At 38.2% G+C, this 19488-nt stretch overlaps 4 protein-coding genes across 13 annotated transcripts in view; 2 read left to right on the top strand and 2 right to left on the bottom strand.

Moving 5' to 3' along the window:
* Positions 1–10164, top strand: part of LOC126924585 (proclotting enzyme-like) — a 36479-nt gene extending 26315 nt beyond the window's left edge. Inside the window, exon 9 of the mRNA XM_050739293.1 lies at positions 10072–10164. Within this exon, the coding sequence (XP_050595250.1) occupies positions 10072–10164 (93 nt within the window). The remainder of the gene's footprint in view (positions 1–10071) is intronic.
* LOC126924555 (atrial natriuretic peptide receptor 1-like) overlaps positions 1–15471 on the bottom strand; it is a 37530-nt gene extending 22059 nt beyond the window's left edge. For 2 of the 7 annotated variants that reach the window (XM_050739182.1, XM_050739185.1), the window contains exons 1-5: positions 14857–15471; positions 10123–10539; positions 9815–9985; positions 9562–9736; positions 9250–9458 (exon numbers count right to left, since the gene is read on the bottom strand). In XM_050739182.1, the coding sequence (XP_050595139.1) occupies positions 9250–9458; positions 9562–9736; positions 9815–9985; positions 10123–10345 (778 nt within the window). In that variant the 5' untranslated portion in view covers positions 10346–10539; positions 14857–15471. Of the gene's footprint in view, positions 1–5787; positions 6716–9249; positions 9459–9561; positions 9737–9814; positions 9986–10122; positions 10540–10719; positions 11010–11062; positions 11303–14856 lie in introns of those variants that run through there. The other 5 variants (XM_050739184.1, XM_050739183.1, XM_050739189.1 and 2 more) reach the window with 5 other exon arrangements.
* LOC126924579 (DNA-directed primase/polymerase protein-like) lies at positions 1114–16365 on the top strand. 3 transcript variants are annotated; one of them, XM_050739283.1, is made up of 4 exons: positions 1114–1158; positions 13368–13682; positions 13768–14558; positions 15469–16365. In XM_050739283.1, the coding sequence occupies exons 1-4, from the start codon at positions 1129–1131 to the stop codon at positions 15677–15679; spliced, it is 1347 nt and encodes a 448-aa protein (XP_050595240.1). In that variant the 5' UTR covers positions 1114–1128; the 3' UTR covers positions 15680–16365. The 3 variants fall into 3 exon arrangements, with proteins under 3 accessions (XP_050595240.1, XP_050595239.1, XP_050595241.1); XM_050739282.1 differs by lacking the exon at positions 1114–1158 and adding an exon at positions 12747–12827; XM_050739284.1 differs by lacking the exon at positions 1114–1158 and adding an exon at positions 12834–12988.
* Positions 15691–19419, bottom strand: LOC126924578 (stAR-related lipid transfer protein 7, mitochondrial-like). 2 transcript variants are annotated; one of them, XM_050739281.1, is made up of 7 exons: positions 18708–19419; positions 17993–18147; positions 17640–17908; positions 17417–17544; positions 17020–17159; positions 16641–16940; positions 15691–16544 (listed from the first exon to the last, which is right to left on the bottom strand). In XM_050739281.1, the coding sequence occupies exons 1-7, from the start codon at positions 19103–19105 to the stop codon at positions 16534–16536; spliced, it is 1401 nt and encodes a 466-aa protein (XP_050595238.1). In that variant the 5' UTR covers positions 19106–19419; the 3' UTR covers positions 15691–16533. The 2 variants fall into 2 exon arrangements, with proteins under 2 accessions (XP_050595238.1, XP_050595237.1); XM_050739280.1 differs by having other exon boundaries at positions 15691–16940; positions 18708–19418.
* Between the last annotated feature and the right edge of the window lie 69 nt (positions 19420–19488).

Genomic DNA, 19488 nt, shown 5'->3' with positions numbered 1-19488 from the left:
CACAAACGTCCACGAGTTCAAAACCCACCCTATCTTTCTCGCGATCAGCTCTTCTTAATCGTCATTGAAATTACGTCTGATCGGTTCATCCACGTTTACGAGGTGTTAAAAAATAATCGTGCGATCGTATCCTATCACGTGCCCTTCGTTACACTTTGTAGCGTTCCGCTTAACGCTGCTGCGTCTAACACCGTTAAGGACGTATTGGACGCGAGCAGTGTCGAATAGAAAGACGTCGCGGTTAGCTTCGTCAGAGATAAACATCGGGAATCAGTTTCTGCTGGCATCAGCTCAGGACCAGAGAAACCTCGATATTAGACGTGGCAGTTATAATCGCATAACGCTTAAATCAAATCAACCTTCGTTTCTCTTTCACTTGCACTTGACGAACGAGCGGAATTGAGCGCAAGAGCGAAAATACCGTGGTCGTTTGCTTGCCCATAGAGAGAAGTCGTGGGAGTACCAGAGTATTTCTAGTCTGAAATGAATTTCAATATAAATTTCGAAATAGAGAACCTCGCTTTCTCAATCGTCTTGATATCAATCTAGATTCGCGCGCCTCGTAATTATCGCCCACTTTTTCTTAAGACCCTATATATTAGACGAGATTTCGTATGGCGCAATCGAAGTTGAACGTCGCGTTGTTCAGAATTACGAACATCGTCACGTGTGTGAACCGCTTGATCCAGCGATATAATTTCATCAACAAGTTTCACTCTACTTCGTCATCCACCTTTTTGCTTCTACTCCTTCTCCCTTTCCTTCCTTCCTCTCTCCCTTTCTATTTATACTTATCTACATGTAGGTACGTACATTTATTTTTATATCCGTCTTTATCTTTCCTTGTATAGCCAAGTGAAACGGTAATCTTCTCGATATTATGGCCTTGCAATAGCATTTGCAGTTTACGAAGGAATTTCTTATCAACGGTAATTCTACGAGAGATTTCGTCTAGTTTGCGATCCGAGCTAAGATGCGAAAGCGTGTTATCGTAGAATGCATATAAAGGATCGAAGACCATAGTGGCAAGACGCAGAGATAGTTAGAGGACGGTTCGCTACCTACGTAAGTAAACGGCAGAAGATTAATGCTACAAAGCGGTCGTGAATTTCATGGCCAGTCGAGGGAATGACGATCGGCAGACGGTTCGCATGCAACGTAAGTTCGATCGCGATTTATCCTTTCACGATGTGCAAAAATCACACCGAAAACAAAATTATAAAATTCAAGACGAGCGATTTACGGAGGAATCATCGTTTTGTCGGTAAGATAAAAGCGTTGTAAATGTAATATCGGCGGTAGTCGAAATTATTATTTCATTATAATATTTTATTATAATATTATTTTTCTCCGGTAGAAGGTAATTCGATCAGAAAGTTTACGAAAGGAATATCTGCTATTATTTTGCTCTAATAGAATACCATAACACGATAAAGTAGATTTTTAAAATACTAAACTGCATTAACAAAATTGGTGTTCGTAATCGTCGAAGCTTGTGGAAGCTACTTCATTGTTTGAAAACCTCTTCATCTTCGGGTAGTTTAATTTTCTCGAGTGTTAAATCAAACGAAGAAGATTCCTCCTCTATTGACAAAAGGAGCATCGATATTGTTTCAAACAACGAGTGAGAATAATCTAATTACAAATTAATTGCAAACACTGTAATTTGATTGTAAAATACACGCATATAATGTATTTAATCTTTTAAATAAAATTGAAACGTATAACTTCCGACTCGACAAAAAGGTAGTAAATATCCTTCGAATTATAAATTTGCCTGATATAAATTTAATTTGCAAATTCCCTAAAGCAGTTCCTCCGATTTTTTATTTACAACTATTCTAGAAATCGTTAGATCCGAAAACAAGATAAGCATCTCGTATATCTATTCTCCTCTCTGCTATTCTTGCCAATTTATCCAAATCTCTTTCATGCTGCACCGTAAAGAAAGATAAACGCACGTATCGCCTGACTTTTATTCGCATTTTTAATATCGACAACTCGGTTTATGGGAAAAGTTTTAAAAAGTCATCGCGCCCTGTAGTTTCTAATATCGTATCGCGAGATGTTCGTACGCGATAAAAGAGAAAAGATACGAGGTGCGTACGATGCTCGAACAACCCTAAGTATTAACAAGTATCCACCGTGACGAATAATGAGCGAATTTACGCGTCGACGCGGTACGACATAACACGGTCACCGCTACGTGGTAAAACCGTGTTTTTCTCTCTGAACTTCTCGTTCGATCGATACGACGCGGCCAACGAAACGCGTTTCACCTCCGATACGGAAATTCAAGCACAGTCCGCATATTCGAGAATGTGAACTCGAATACGTGCACTAAAACGTGTACGCGTAGCGAAAAGAATGGTGGCTGCTGATGATTTCCGCGTGTTCGATCGAGACTGTTTTACTGCTGCTCGTCACGTAAACACAGCTTAATACGACCGCTGCGTGATACATACGATCGGCCGCACAGTGCGCTATACAATGGACAAAAATCAAAACGATCATTGTTCGGTTTTCATGTTCTTATTCGATGATATCGTCAGTCTGTAGGCGAATGATACGAATACAAAGAAACAGTGTAAATTCGGAAGCCTGTTCAAACGTGAATAAACTAGACACGATAAAACGAATACTAAATAAAAGATACAAATGTGAGTAATAATTCATCGAAGAATCGATAGAGGATTGGCGAAGATCGTTTGTTTTTTCGTCGGATGGTGTTTGTTACACCCTCGATATTGGGAACTTAAGCTAAGATACGTACAATTCTAATTTCCAATTAAAAAATGTCTTTCTTTTCAATTTTTATAAAATAATTCAAATCATCCTGCGATTTTACTTTGATACTGGAAGATATTGTATTATATCGCTACATAATCTTGTCCTGCTACAAGCTGCTACACTGGATGTCCTTTATTTTTTTTTCTTTTCTTTAGTGAAATCACGACTCGTTAGAAGCCTGGACATCTAACCACACTCATTGCAAGAAAATGTTCAAAGTTGCGGAAAAACTCTGTTTCGTGTTTCTTCGCTGAAAAGAATGGAAAGATCGGTTCCCGGCATCGACGCTATTTACTTAAACGTTAATGTGTATGGTTAGACAAACGAGTAGCCATGTATCAAGTTTCAGGAAAACTGCACGTTCTATGCATTTTTGTATCTTTATCCGGAATTCTCGTTCAAATGCCGTAATGCGAACGCGAAAACGTGGCCTGCGAATATGACTTACGAACGTGATCAGCGAGTTTTGATTTTTGTCCCGAATTCTCGTTCAAATGCCGCACTGAAAATCGGGTAGATGAAAAGGAACCGTTAACACGTTTGCCTCCGTACCGATTTCGATTGATTTTCCGTATTACTTCGACACGTTTAGGTGTCGAGCCAATTTCACGACATAGACATCGTTTCTTTTTTTTAATTTTTTAAACCATTTATAATATTTAATTACACATAATATAATCTTGAAACAAAGGCAAGTAAAAATAGTTTGTTTCGATATTTTTACCGCAATGAACGCGTTAGATCGAGCCTTTGCGGTCGTATATCTGTCTTCAAACTCCAAAGCACTTTTATCGTTCCAGTCGTATGTCTACTCTCAGCTGCTAAAGCAAAAAGCCATTCCGATTGTACATCATGCCGACAGGGGAAATTTCTCAAGCCAGAAATTCAGAAATTACGAAAAGAGATACGTTGAGCACGTACAAACTGTTGGTACTAACGATCACTCTTCGTACTAATTTCTCAGGCCATCTCGTCAAAGAAATGTTTCGAGCGACGTTTAATCGAAAAATAATTTTCATAATTTTCCGAATTCCCCGCTTAGAGAGCTTCCCTCGTGAGATAACGTGCTTTCGAAATAGAGTTCTAAACGGAAGGTATCTTGTCAGACACCGATGACCGACAGCGTATTAAACGAGCTAACGTTAAAAGAAAATGACTCATCCTCTATAGTTATCGCGATTCGAGGCACAGAATGACAATGATTCGGTTAAATTTGCGGTAGCAGATGGAAAGGGAGAGAGGAGGAAGGCATCGCTGTACCAGTAGAGAAGTAATTAAACGGAATTGAGAAGGTATTTAACGACCACGATGCGCTCTCTTTTGAAACGACTATCCGACTGCTTAAAAATTCGAGTTATCGTATTACTTTCAGCGGCGTTTCGGGCTGTGTATTTCAGCGGGCACGCGATTATTTACGTTAAAGTTCCTTATTCCTCCTGCGGAATTTCGATGCGTTTTCCTGTCAATTTATATTTTTAAAACATTCTGAAACGCCTCTATCTTCTCTCGATATTCATACCCGCGAACATTCATTTTATTTTGCAATAATTCTTGCGCGACTTGTGTAATATTACAATCAGCTGGCAGCCAAAGTTTTTGTATTTATAGCCAAACACATTTATCTTTTTGATTATACTAGATCTACCGGATCGACCGTGCAACTGCACCGAGCTATAACGTTAAATTGGTAAGAGATCGAGGAAAGATTCGTAAAGAAAAATTAAGCGGTTTCGAGTGGCGCATCACGCGGTGCAGGTTTTTATCGTTTATCTCTTCAAATGGAAGTATAAGTACAACAAAAGGTGTATTGGTTTAAAAGACACTCGTCCTTCCTTGTTTTTCATACGATAGGTTTTCAAATATTAAAATCAAAATATCTTTTAGACTAGTCATTTTCCGACCCAAGTGTCGTGATATCCTCTCTCTCTCGTAGAGAGAAGATCTTTCTCATAAAATCTTCGAAACACTTCCACTTTCGGAAAAGACACAGGCACGCGTGATGCATCGCTAGAAATTAATTAACTTTTCCTACTGAAATCTTTTCCCACCTCCTACCATTTTCGCGTTATAGCTCGGCCAAGTTGCGTGGGACACCCTATGTAGACCACACATGGTACAATCTACTAACTGGAATAGTTAAATGTCAAGTGATGTTAATTGCACTATTCGCGATGCTAAAATCAAATTACACAAGAAGTTCCTTGATTTTCACAAACAACGAGGGTTTCGATCGAAATTGCGCGACAGCGGTGAAATTATGACGTATCCGATCTGTGCAGAGAATTTTACTTTAGCAAATTACACGGCTCGACGAAGGGAAGAAAAGCGAGATTTTCGGTTGAGTGGCCGAGAATGAACCTCGGTTGTTGTTGCATCGATGGTCGATGGCCGATGATTAAATGCACGAATGTAGCTGATAATTAGCTACGGTAATATGACGTCAACCGAGCACGATGTTCGGTCCCTTTCCGCTCTGCGGTTCGCCACGACCCTAAACGCGTACGACGAGACGTGCGACGATTAACGCCAAACGATGGTTCCAATGGAGGAGGCAGCGGACGCGCGAGTCGATTTCCGCCGGGACGACTCGAATCGAGTCATCGTAGAATAGCGGATGATCGTTGTCATCCGATAACGCGTTCCACGATAAAACGATCGGTGACTGTACGAGAAAACGCGGTGACGGCCGAGTGCGTAAACAATTCTAATTTTAGAATCCGCGATAAGCGAATCGATCGAGCGGAGCAAAGACCGGTATTTCTTTGAGAAATACAATTCAAACTTTAGTTTGGCTAGACAAATTTCGGGATGGAATAGAATTCATCGAATAGAAGATAGGGGCAAGGAGAGGAAGATCGGATCCGTTGAACGGAGCAAGTTGCTTGGCAAATGCGGCACGAATTCGAATGGGCCGAAAGAGTGATCGAGTTGGTGAAAATAGTACGGGGGGAAACTCGAGAAAGTTAGGAAAATGAAAGAAAGATAACGACGAACGACCTGCGGTCCGGTTGATGTAAAAGTCGAATGCGGCCAAGGGTCCCTGGATGCTGGAGCATTTCGAGTCCCGATGATCGACCGTGATGTTCCATCCTGGTAGAAGTCCTTTCGCAGAGCTAACTGCTTTCACCGCGAGTAGAACAGCCGGCAGTATCCTCGGCATGCTCTGCTCGTGTCGAGGATCAGCCGGCGCTATCACTGCCAGTCTCACCTCCTTTTCGAACCGTGGTCGCGTTTCGATACACTTCGCAGACTGAATGATTACCGTGTTATTTGCGCTCGCGCTAGCACATATCGTTGTCAAAAACAGCGTCAGCCTCACCGATGCAACGCTTCCGCGCCTTTGCATCTCGTTTCGATCGCTACTTTTTCAATTTCGTCATCCCTGCACGCGACGCGCAACACGCCCCAGTCCGTTTAATCTCGTTGTTCGCGAATTCGCGCGCCGTCTCTTCGCAGCGCCGATCGACCGTGCATTTTCACCCCCTTTCTTTTTTTGCTTCTCGCTCAGAGATATAAACGTGTCCACGTCCCACCGACGGTACGATTTTCAGGCGCCAATTTCGCGATCGCGTGTTCAGATCGTTGATCACCGAATCGATGGCGATCAACGTATCATCGCGAACAGAAATGCGTTTCCTTTCGCACAGAATACAACCCCTACTCTGTATGTCGTAGCAATTGCGCGCGCATTAGTGCCGAGCCGAATCTTCGAAATTCAACCGTGCCAACGCGAGTTCCATCGTTCGAATCATAGAAAAGTCTGTGGATTTAACCCGTAAACTGGTTCTACGAATTCTCATTTCTCTGGTAATTCGACAAGCGTGTGCTGCGTCTTTATAACGTTAACCACTGCGTAACTTAACGACTACCAGCGTACGTATAATCCACGGTACCACCTCTTTCGTACGTTTCTCGATCTCCGTGCAACGTTAATGACAAGTTGTAACGAAACTCATGGGGTTTAAAAAGTTCAAGTTTACGGAGAATTGGACGAATCGCGAAACGTTGACTAGGAGCGAGAACTTGAGAAAAAAGAACTGTTCTCCCTCTTTTTCTTTCTTCCTTTCTTTTTAAAACAGTTTCGAGAGAGAGAGAGAGAGAGAGAGAGAGAGAGAGAGAGAGAGAGAGAGAGAGAGAGAGAAAGGGAGAGAGATCCTCTTAAAACGCCTCGAGAGAATCGCAATGAAAACCGCGTGTTGTTTCGAAAAAAGGAAAGCTTCGCGGGCGGAACGAGCGAGCTTGGACCGCGCGAATGAAACTGACAAGCCAATCTCCAAAGCTCTCCCGCTTTACTCGGAATCGCGACCACCACCGATGCCGGACGATCGTTCTCTTCCTTTTCCTCTTCCTCTGTTCGCTCCTTCCGTCCTTTTCCCCTCCAACACTAGGATAGAAGTTCGTACGTGCACCTTGCTGCGCCGATCGCGAAGATAGGTAGGAGAACGGTAGGAACGCATGCGTTTGAACTTTGCACATCCTCCACGTTCTGTCAATCGCCCTCTCCTGCCCTTCGCTTCCGCGTGCTCTCGCTCCCCTCGCTCGCAGTATCGAGCATTAATAATCGAAATTGGTATTACTATTGTATGATACAGTCGTTACAAAGGCTTTTTTCTTTTTCTCGATCTGAAACTTGGTACAGCGACGATAGAAGATTCGTACGTATATACCGTGCATGCTGTATGAGGTATTTTGAAACATCAGCATTGTAATGAGACGCGACTGTTGTTATATCGGTGTTATCGTGTAATGTCGTTATATTGGCAAAATTTAAAACCAATTTGCAAAGTTATATATGGAAATTGTAAAATATTCATTGCAACCATACGCTTGGCAGAGATCGTGAAAATATTTAGACATGCAGGTGGACCATATTTAGCGAGACCATCTTTAGTGCTAATTACATATATGTTAAAGACAATTATCCATGCTGTGCATTAAGTTTTTACCAATTGTATGTTTGCTGTGTCTTGCGACTTCTACGTTTTTAAATGCATCTTCTGATTGATCTCGTTACAGCGCTAACGAAATTGCAAAATGTTTCGTACAACACACAGAATATATGCATAAAAGATTTCTTTTCATATCATACTCCGTCACTGTATATCACGTAGCGGATTCGTTACAAAGCCTTTCTTTTCTCAAAATTTCCATTTGCAAATCCATCGATGAAATCGGTCTGTTTTCAAGCGATCGATCCCCGAAGAATCGCTTGTGAACGACTTATCTTAGAATAGCGCAGATAGATCGTACGTGAAACGATCTACTTGAGGTTAGCGACAAATTTAAATCAACAAATATTAAGAAAATGGAAACAAGAGAACGAAAGTAAGAAGACGACTCGTCTTATCGACGGACGAAGAACAACGCGTAAATTATCGACAAAAGGTACGCTTGTTATCGACGGACATAACAGGATTCGCTGACTCATACCGCGTCGTTCAAACGCGAAACGGCAAATTCGCGTATCTCTGCGGATTTAATTGGTGAACCGGTAAATGGTGAAAAAAAAAAAGGACAGTATCGATCAGAGTAAAAGCAATCGATCGAGGGAACCTTGTAACACTTTGGATGGATATCGATCGCGTGCACTTTTTGCGTTATTTGTTAAGAAAACATTTAAATATAGACTTTGCGACGCGTCTATCGCATATCGCACCGTAACAGAACAATAATAGAAACGCTTCAGCTTCGTGATAACGAGTCGTGATAACGCGCAGGAAACAATGCGATAACAGTGACTTCGGTTAATTGATACGGGCAATTAGATCAGCGATCGCACTCCTGCCTTCCTCGATCCTCGACCAAACACGGAGAAATTCTAATAACTGCGAACAATCGCGAAAACAATGCACGACGAAACAAGTTGACCTTCTGAGAAGACGTTCTCGAAGACGAGAAAAACGTTTCTCGTCGAAATGAGAGTTAAGGTACGCGATTGAAGCGTATTTTTCCGTATCGTATAGATATGATCCCGTACATATTCATCTTGGCATAGGTTCAACAGTTTTCGGTAAAATTACTTCGTTGCCATGCAGAGACTGTTGACGTTCCCTTTTAACAACATCGATGTAACACCCCCGATGAGCGATCGCGATAACGAAAAATATGCTCAAAGTCGAAGCGCCGAGATAAAAAATGCGCGTCAAATTAGGTTTTTATCTAGGCTACCGCGTATACGCGGAAACGCGTGATACGCGTCTCTTTTCGTTGCATCTGTTTCTCGTAGGATTTCATCTAAAATCGATTTATCGTTTACTCGCAGCGGGAAGAGCCAGGCAGAAATGGTTTTCGCATTGGTAGTTCAGCGATCATTCGCGTAAACGTTTATAACGTCGACCAGCGGATTCGCCAGGCGCGTCAAAACGTGTACATTTGCACTTATAGTTAGAAGCGACGGTTAGTTTTGGCGGGACTCGTCAACGATGGAAAGCGAATATCGAAAATGTCTGGAAAACTTACCACTGTACGACTTCCCCACGTGGGATTGCAACGCCTCTGCGTAATATTCGGGAACGGTAGTTTCGACATCGAACGTACCGAACGTAAAGTTTGGCTGTTTCTTGATAAACTCTACCATGGACTTCATCATTAACTGACACGTGTGTTTGCCAGTAACCTGACTCTGTCCGCTGGTCGCGTACACCAGATGCACCTTGTGCCATTTGTATCTACGATAACGTTACAAGTTAGTCGAGTCGAAATTAAACCTAGATCGCTTTTAAACATATTCCGTCGTTGATTAAATCGTTCGCTAATTCTTCTCTCATTTACCGATTCATTAAAGCTACGAAAAAGTTGGCCAGATCCCTGAAGGCCACGTTTCCGATTCTAGTTGTCATAAAGTACTCGTCCTTGCACTCGGTCTTCTTTTCCGTAAAATCGTAGGTGAATCCACCGGTGGTAATTAAAGGCGAGCCGAAGAATTTCACCACTCTGCCAACAGACGCTGAAATTAAACATCAACCTTGAACGTACGAAACCCCGTGGGCTTATGAAACTGCTGATAGATCGCTGCGTTACTTACCCACGCAATAATCGCAGGCAGGCCCGAGAAACAGATGAACGCAATTCAAGAAGCTATCGATCGCGCCACTTTGAGCGTACATCGCGTCGCAGTGATCATCCTGCGGAAGAAACTTTAATTTCAACCAGTAGGGTAGAAGTCCTCGCGATCTGGCTTCGTAGACAGCCAAATCTGTGAACGCAACCGACAACCAACAAACTCTCTAGATTGTTCCGATACGTTTAAAATAATTACAATAACACTTTCTTATGCCGTAGCTACCGCCGCATAAGAAACAACGCCGATTTTGTACAACGAAGAAAACTTACCGAGGACCGGAAGGACTTTCGGCAACGCGATATCGAACCTAGGATCCGCCGGCAGAAGAACCGCTACTCTCAATTCGCAGGAACTCACACCGTCTTGATTCTTCTTGCAAAGAGCTTCACAGTCGCGGGCAAGTTGTACTTCGCGACAGTTCACTTTTCCATTCACTGGACACCAGCCGATTAGCCAGGCGATCGTCAATGCAACGATCCAATTGGTATCCATCTATGTGCGACGTCCTACGTTTTTCCCTTCAAACGAGATCGGTGAACCGCTCCGAACGTTTCGACGACGATGAGCCCTTGTTCGCTACTACGGTTTCGCGAATATCACGACCAACGATTCCTCTCCTGCTCGAATCCATCCTTTTCCTTGTAAGTCTTCGTTTCGCACTCTAATTTCTTCTTCCGGTCGTTGCGCTGTCAATCGAAATGAATCAACGCTGGATGATTCGATATTTTTATATTTCGATTCAAACCTAAGCCTAACCTAACCCTAATAGAAAGGAAACTGCGACGCGATCTATCCTACCAGTTCTCTCCAACTATTCTCGGATGCTTCCTGCTGGAATGTCTCGGCGCTAACCCCTCCGTACCTACCATAAGATTCCCACGAACGATACGTTTCGATCCAAGTTTCCAGTCAGAATCCGAGTTTCATTGATCAAAGTAGTGGCGATCGCTGAAAATGGATTTAGCGCGGCTCACGCCGCTAACACGTCCCCTGTTTCAACCCCCTTGTGGCACGACGCGAGATCCGCCCGAGGATACGAAAGAAGAAACAAGCTCCCGAGAACGAAAGGAGTACTACTGACACTCTGGATGATCTTGAACCGCATTAGCCAGTCACAAACACCCAAGTACACCTCTCGTACGCTCGTGTCGTGTTATCGCTGATTTTCTATCGCGTCGATTGATAATAGCTATCGAAAGCTTCGCTCACCTCCTCTCGCATTTTCTTCGACAGTTTCGATTAACAATAATCTAACGCCGCTCGTTTTTCCTCTATACAGCTCCACCATGACGTATGCTTCTTTTCTTTTCGTCGCTGATATCTTTTAACAAGAACCGCGGGATCTCATCTCTCAAATGTGAATATCCGAATTCTACTCTCTCGATCTCTTTGCGAGCTGGCTTTACCGTTCCCTATCGTGGTATGGACAACAATTCACTTGTCTTGATAACACCTACGAGGGTCGCATGATAACTAATGCACACTCTCTCGTCTGTATCTCGAGAATGAGAAAAGAGTTACAACTCTGCGTGACCACTTATTTTATAGCTACATCCCTCCTTTATAAACATGCCAAGTGTCGATAAGTTTGCTTGACGCAGTCACCAACAGTATTGTTTCGAGTGAGATTGAAAATGGATGCGACGTCAACGAGATTCAAGAAACGTGCAGTGATCGAGTTTTTAAAGATGGAGAACGTTAAGCCTACGGAAATTCATCGCCGTTTACCGGCTGTGTGTGCTACGATATCAAGAAACATTTGCCACGAAGCCATGAAACATTCGCGAACACGTATATAACGGTTTCGGAATTCGATCGAGACGATATCGTTGCAGTACGATGCTCGGCCACACACCACACACACAACACCTGATACTCTTGCGAGTTCGAAATTTAAAGTCGTTCTGCAACTGTCTTGTAGTCCACATCTGGCACCTTCGGATTCCCATCTCTTTCCAGAATCGAAGAGGATCTTGAAAGGTATTCGTTTCAGGATAAACGATAAAGTCAAGGCAACGGTGAAATACTTTATCAAAAATAGGCTGGCAGAATCCTTTGCTGTCAGGACGAAAAGACTTGTCACGCGTTAAGAAAAATGCATCGAAGTTGACGGCGATTATATCGAAACATAATACGATATTTTGTAACTAATGAATTGTACTATCGTGTCATTCTCTTTTTCATTTCTACTTCCTTTCTCGAGATACAAGCGAGAATACGTTTACTTGTCAGTCTTGTATTTAGTTAATTAACCGCAACTTTGACGTTTCAATGTAAATAAAACACCAACTCAAACTCTTGCTTTTTCAAATAATTTTAACTTAACTTTTCCGAAAAACTGCAAAATGAAAGTAAAATGAACTTCTATTTACCTTGCAAAGATTCTTCAATTTTTAAACTGTTATCATTTGTACATAACCTTCTTTTTCCATAATAATGATCAGACGAATGATGATGAAATTAAAAAAAAAGGAGATAGTACCTTAGTAAGTACGCTGAATGCGAATGCGAATTATTTTGAAACAATTCAGTCACTGATAAGTATCGCTATTCTGTAACTGAAACAATCGGCACGTCGTACGTCACTTTGTATTTCAAATATTTACAACATGATTTCTATGAATATAACTAACGCCGCGATTGTTTCCTATAGATGTACCAAAGGGGACCATAATTGTAGAAAGTTGCACGTATCAAAATATTTATTTATGCATTTTATTGCTATTTGTTATTTGAAGCGTTTGTAGAACATTTCCGTTATTAATGTTTCTTAATTTATTTGTCTATCTTAATAATAGACGAAAAGCCACGAGAAACAACAAACAACAGACAGTTTCGTCTCACACAGATGGGTTAATTTATGGATATATTTTGGCGCCAAACAGTGCTTTGTCGCTTGCGCATAAAGATGGCGTACAAAATCACTAACGGTTATTTATCTGCTTCTCGCAGTGGTCGCAAAATCACGATCATGGTCGTGATTTAACTTTATTCACAATCGATTTTTTGATCTTGAGTGAAATTGTTCAATGCGATAGTATTTCTTGATCTTGATTAAATTATTTCTTATAAAATACTCCAATATAGCTTGCGTATAATGTTAATTCAAAATTACGTTACGTTTTCTTCATATATGTAAATTTGCTTTATTTCATATTAAAAATAATTCAATTTACTTTCCTTTATCTTATATCTTAAAGAGTAAAATATTAATCCTTCCTCTCGATTTCAAAATCATAATATTCATTTAGTGTTGTTAATGTAAAATATACAGGTTATGTGATGCGTGCAAAAAACATTTCTCCATCGATTAGAAGCGATCACAAAAAACCACAAATTACTGTGGAAAATCATTGTGATTGGGAACGATTGCGATCGAATCACTGTCATTCATAAATTCACAAGTAGCAGTTCCCGCCATCTCTACTGATTAATGCTTACGCGCCTACGATTAAATGTTGCGTACTCTTAAAATTTTGGCTCAAAATTAAACATGAGCGCAATCGATTTTCAGAAATTTTACGACAGCGAAACGGTCGAGAAGGTGGAAAAACAAGAAACAAATTGTGAGACAAAGGTATTTAAAACGTGGGTGAAGAGGCATCGAAAAATGCCGTCAAGCATTTTAGGGCCGCCCGACTTTTGGATGAAATTTGATAAACAAGTGGATGCGCTAAACACAGCTTCGAAAGAGAGTAACGATTACAATATGCTTTGCACGTTTGTTTATCAGGAATGTAATGGTTATCGCAAATTCATAGTAGCTCATCCTGAAATATATTGGTGGCATTATGAGCATCTGCCGGCAGAAAGAAGATGCTCTTACGAGGTATGTTATCGATAACCTTTCGTTGCATTTGGAGGTATTTAAGATACATATAGAAACGATGCAATAAATTTACATTTAAATTCAGATAATTCCAGAAAATCAGCCTTGTCGATTATATTTGGATTTAGAGTATTCGATCGAACTAAACTCGGAACATGATGGACCGTCTATGACAAATATATTAATTGATATTTTTTGCATGTACTTGCTTAAGTACTGGCGTATAATATGCAATAAATACAATGTAATCAATCTAGATTCAAGTACTAACGAAAAATTTAGCAGACATGTTATATTTAATATTAGAGAAGTAGCCTTTAGAAATAATTATCATGTTGGTAGATTGGTAAAATCTATATGCATGGATATTTTGGATTATGTTTCATCTAAGAAAAAGCAACACGATATTTTAACCTGCTTTGATAGAATGCAGCTCGAAGGATTAATTGTTGAAACAAAGAAAGGAAAAAGACTGTTTGTTGACACTGCAGTTTATACTAAGAATAGGCATTTTAGAATATATAAATCCACCAAGTGGGGGAAACAATCAAATCTGGTGATCTCAAATGATTGTAAATATATTCCATCTAATGCATATAATGATAACGAATTAAGCATATTTATAGATTCTTTGATATCGTATTTTGATACGAAGAAAGGCTTGATATTACTGGAATGGTCTGAAAAGTGTGTACCAAATACGAATTGTTTTAAGGATAGAGTACAGCAATGCAGTTATCAGGAAAGTGGTAGTGCCTGTTCAAATTTTCCAATGTTAGATAAATATGTTAACAACTTAATATCCCCTGGAAAAATACGTGTATGTAAATATTATGAATCTGCAAAAATATTGGTCTATGAAACTGTGGGATACAGGTATTTACAATTCTTTATATCAGATTATTCTAAAATCGTGGTAAAAAAAAGTAAAAAAGTAAGTTAAAAATGTACAATTAAATTTTTTCATATGCGGCTCCATTTTTGGGCAAAAAGAATTAGAAATTTGTTAAATACCTATTCTTAGAAACATATTATTTTATTCACTAATTCTGATTAGCTGTGCTTATTCATTCTATTCATTTCTATTTATAAATACAATATATGCGAATATAAAATTAGTATAATTTCAATTCATGCTATAAGTTTCAGTACTTAGATTATTCTAGTAACTTACAAAGTGCTGGAAATATCATCCATGATGTTGCAGCCAGAATGTTGCTCAGTGAATTAAATAAGCATAGTATTACCGTTTTATTCTTTATTTTAATATATATCGTCATAAAAATAGCTCATTTTAAAAATAACCGAAATCGTCATTAACTAATAAATATGTATCACACAAGCATTGGAAGTAATGAAGAATTTAAACACATCAATTATTATCAATTCATGTAATTGTAATTCACTATACAAGTAGTTTGCAGATTCAATTCTATATATATTAAGGACAATATTTTCAGTGTTTTGTAAATAATTAATATAAATAAATTATTTGTGATAGTATGTATTTAGAATGATACCAAGTCTTGATTGACGTCGTTTATAACGATAAATAGTAATAGTGATGACTCATCAGATTGAGCAGAAATAAAGTGGGTTGTTGCTATATAAATGCATGCTTACTTAACGAATTTTTAAAAAATTTTTATTTTCCTATAAAGAAAGTCTCATGTGAACACATTTTATTCTATGTTTTTATCTACTTTTTTACATGAAAAATCCTCCCCCTTTGGTTATGCAATGATAATCGTAAAAAGCAATTATTACTTTTTTTGTTTGCTAATAGGTACTGTGAAAATATTGGCAGATGTCATAAAAGTAACAATGTTTTATGGATCGTTAATTTAAAAAATAAAATGATATATCAGAAATGTCATGATCCAGACTGTTTTGGTTTTAAGTCTCAACCAAAACAATTACCAGAGGAAGTTTATTTTCAAATCGACGAGGAAGGTGATACATTTTTGAGTAGTGCTATAACAGAGGACATAGTGTAGAAAACTAGTCCTTTTAATATCAAAAAGTTTTATTGAGGTAGAAATATCTGAAAGACAGCATTGTTAGATGGAGGTAATACACAGATGGGAACAAAGTTGTTGAACAATTTTAAATACACAATACAAAGCTTTGTTTCCACGATATTTTCTCCCAAGATTGGTACGAAATATTAAAATATAAAACATTTACATGCTTTTTTTTGCATGATATTCCAAACGTCTTATATAATGTACTAGATTATTGTGTATTATATTAAGATGTATACTACATGAAGATGTGTGTTACATTGCACAAATTATTTACAATTTATATAAGTAATGAATGTGAATCGATCCCATTATATAGACACACACATATATATAATTGTACATAACAAATTCAGATATATGTACTTGTAGAAAATTAATATTTTAAATGAATATTTAAAATGAATATTTTATGCAACTATTTATATTTTCACTACCCTCAGTGTACATAAATACAACATAGCATTTTTGCTGTGTAAAATTATGTAGACAAAAAGATCATGTACAAATTGTAATTTACCTTACATTTTTTTACGATTGAATACATTCTTCTTCCCATATTTTTCTTTTGTACTATACAATGAATAGCGTAAATGAAACTAATTACGAATATGATCAGTCTCGTGTTTGTTGCAATAAAGAATACCATAAAAACAAAATGCTACTTATCAATTTCCAAAATTCTTCTAATTTGATAAAAGCACATTTCGTGCTCGGTATCATCTTCGATGCAAACCCGGTGATCCAATGTATCCACTCATTCGTACCTGTATCTTTGTATCGCGATCGCGGTCGTTACATTACCATTCTGCCCGCACAACGTCATGTTAAAGACTTTCTATTGGCCAAAACCAATTTCATTATTTCAAATATATTGCAATTATTGGTCAGATAAATAACTTTGTAAGAAAAAAATAACGTAATAAACTCCTGCCTTCGTCGGTTGTATCTGCTGTATTATCTATATCTTCGTCGCTTTCGTCACATTCTTGCGTTTCTGGGAAGGTCAGAGTCTCGACTTCTTCAATAAGACATTCCATGGTATCTCTTTCGCTCACTATTTCAGTCTCTTTATCGTTTTGTGTGTTATCTTCCTCCGCGTTTCGCTTAGAAACATTCTCGTCGCTTGAAGAAATATGAGTAGCATTAGAAATATTTGTACTCTCTTTTGCAGATTTATAACTTTGATAATTTTTCGACGCTTGCCTCATACGAATTAAAAAGTCTGGCAATCCTAGGGATTTATAAATACAAAGATAAGTTGTAATATAAGAACGTGGAATTTGTCTTCGTTTTCCTATTTTCTCTAATACCTGACATTGCAACCCATGCAGTAATAGCAGATGGAATATTCACACCAGGATCATCAAAGTAGGTCAATCCAAATTCGATGCCTGGTTGGTGGAGTTCTGTATAAGGCCTTATCACCATGTATGACCAATACGTTGTGACCCTGTTACGTATACACAGTTCAAATTATTTAATAATAGCAAAGAATCCATTAAGACTTTTCTCCTACTTTTACATTTACTTTTATAATATTGGCGATCCAAGTATGTACTTTTATCGAGCTAGGTGATTCGATAATGAAATATAAAACTAAAAAATACCGATCAGGTAACTTAACGATATCGTATATATATATTATTCTATATATGTAGCATCTACGTTGTAAAAAATGAGCAAAAATGACCAAGATATTTATGATACCTGTATATTCCTGGTTTGGTAGGTGCATTAGGATGTTCTGTTACTTTACTTATAATTACGATTAACTGTTTTTCTTTGTCCATAATCCATCGTCGTTGATATACATAGTCTCTGTTTGTAAACAATCTCTAAAATCAAATATAACAGAGTGTTAAAATTTAAACGATAAGATTGGGTGATTAGTGTTATAAATAGTTTTCACATTACGTGAGTTATTACATACCGGCCATATCGTTTCCCAATATATAACATCAGTACCATTATCAACAGACTTTTCCGATTTTGGATCTGTATCTATAATTTTTAATTCTCGGGCAGTTAAATCCCACTTCTTCCTGTAATCCAGATCTATCTGGGTTTGCAGAAAGTCTTCAGCAGTAACATCCGAAAACGTACCATATACTTTATATGCAAATAATCCTCCAGAGTTTGGTTCTTCCCTCCTCCAAATGAGCATATCTTGCCGTTCTATGTACGGTCTCCATCCCTCCGCTGGAACCAAAAAAGGAGTATATCAGTTACAGATATGTTCACCAATAGACAAACTGATGTTCAAAAGAACCAAACATTACGTACGATCTTGATTAGAAGTAGCACTAAATTTATTGCCATAGCATGTGCAATATTTTATGCCAGGTTGCTGAACATCTATCATAATTCTTAGGTGACATTTTGGACAAATAATTGTAACGTCCCTTAATTTGTGAATTTCTTCGATATCCCGTCTACAGCTAATAAGCATAAAAGATAAAATAACCACTGTTAATGGAACATTTTGATGGATTTGTAATTTTTGATCTGTTAATTAAGTTTTCTCCTAAAAGTTCTGATGTTCAAAGTTAGTAAGTTAGTAAAAAAAACTTAATAAAATCAACTGTGATTATTTATCTTTATCACAAATCAAGTAATACATAAGGTATATGGGATTTACAAATATAGTTATTATATTTAAGAGAATAACAATTCTAGTAACAAATTAACTTGTTTTTCTTAATTAACAACTTAAAAAGAGATATAAAAGAGGAAAAAGAAATTGGAAGGCAGCTGCAATAAACAATTAGTTCCGCTCAAATATTTGATAGACTAACAACAAAAATTAACTAAAAATTAATTAAAATCAGATCACTTTTTTAACTGTAAATTTATAATCAACTAATATTTTCAGCAATAAATTTCTGCATTTTTAAATTTGAACCCTATACCTGTTTTTACTCTCAATAAATATAATATACATATTGGAGCCTTCTAATTGTTGCGAAGCTATTAATTTGCAAAGGACCATCTACTATACCTGTTGACTTCTTCTTCGTTTATCCTTTCACGGTCCCAATTGTACACTGTTACACCAATGCTGCTCGTTAGAAAATGTCTAGCATTCCTCATTGTACGACGTTTCCAATTTTTCATAAATTCCTTAAGTGCTACCTCATCCCATATTCGTGTATATAAATGAAATATCTGCAAGCTCCTTCGAATACGTTGTGCAGCAATGAATTCAAACTGCCTGGCACAAGCTTTGGCTACCTGACCGCTTTGTTGTTTCAACCACAATGCTACTCTATTGCGATATTCACAAAATCTTCCACAGTTCTCGTACTGACCAAAAGAAGATGCTAACCTGGTTCCATTTCGAATGCAATTCGAACTCAGTTGTTTTGATAACAAACCAGAATATTGCACCACATACATTGTTAGTCTTCCTGCTGCTTAATGCCTCTTAAAGAAATTTTTTCGAACAATGAAATATAAAGGTGACCGCTATCAACCAATTTCGTACTTAATCTCTATAAACTTAAATTATCTTGGAGTAACAATTTATAGGTTATGTTCTATGTTGTGAAAATGAGTTATTAATTAGAAGTCATCGCTCTTTATATTGATTTCAGTAAATCTCACGGTAACGTGTTCATTGCATTTTTTATTTAAGAAACTATAAATTATTTATGAAACTTATAAAACATGTTGACGTTGTGGTAAGTATTCAACTACGTGAAATCATGTATCTAATGCTGTAGATTCATGGATACGTCGATACCTCGGCTGTGCGTGTATCGATATATCAGATCTCGTTG

Source organism: Bombus affinis, chromosome 14 (assembly GCF_024516045.1).
Source record: "Bombus affinis isolate iyBomAffi1 chromosome 14, iyBomAffi1.2, whole genome shotgun sequence".
Taxonomy (NCBI): Eukaryota; Metazoa; Arthropoda; class Insecta; order Hymenoptera; family Apidae; genus Bombus; species Bombus affinis.
The sequence above is the reverse complement of the archived record's forward strand: the minus strand, read 5'-3'. Positions and strand labels throughout refer to the sequence as shown.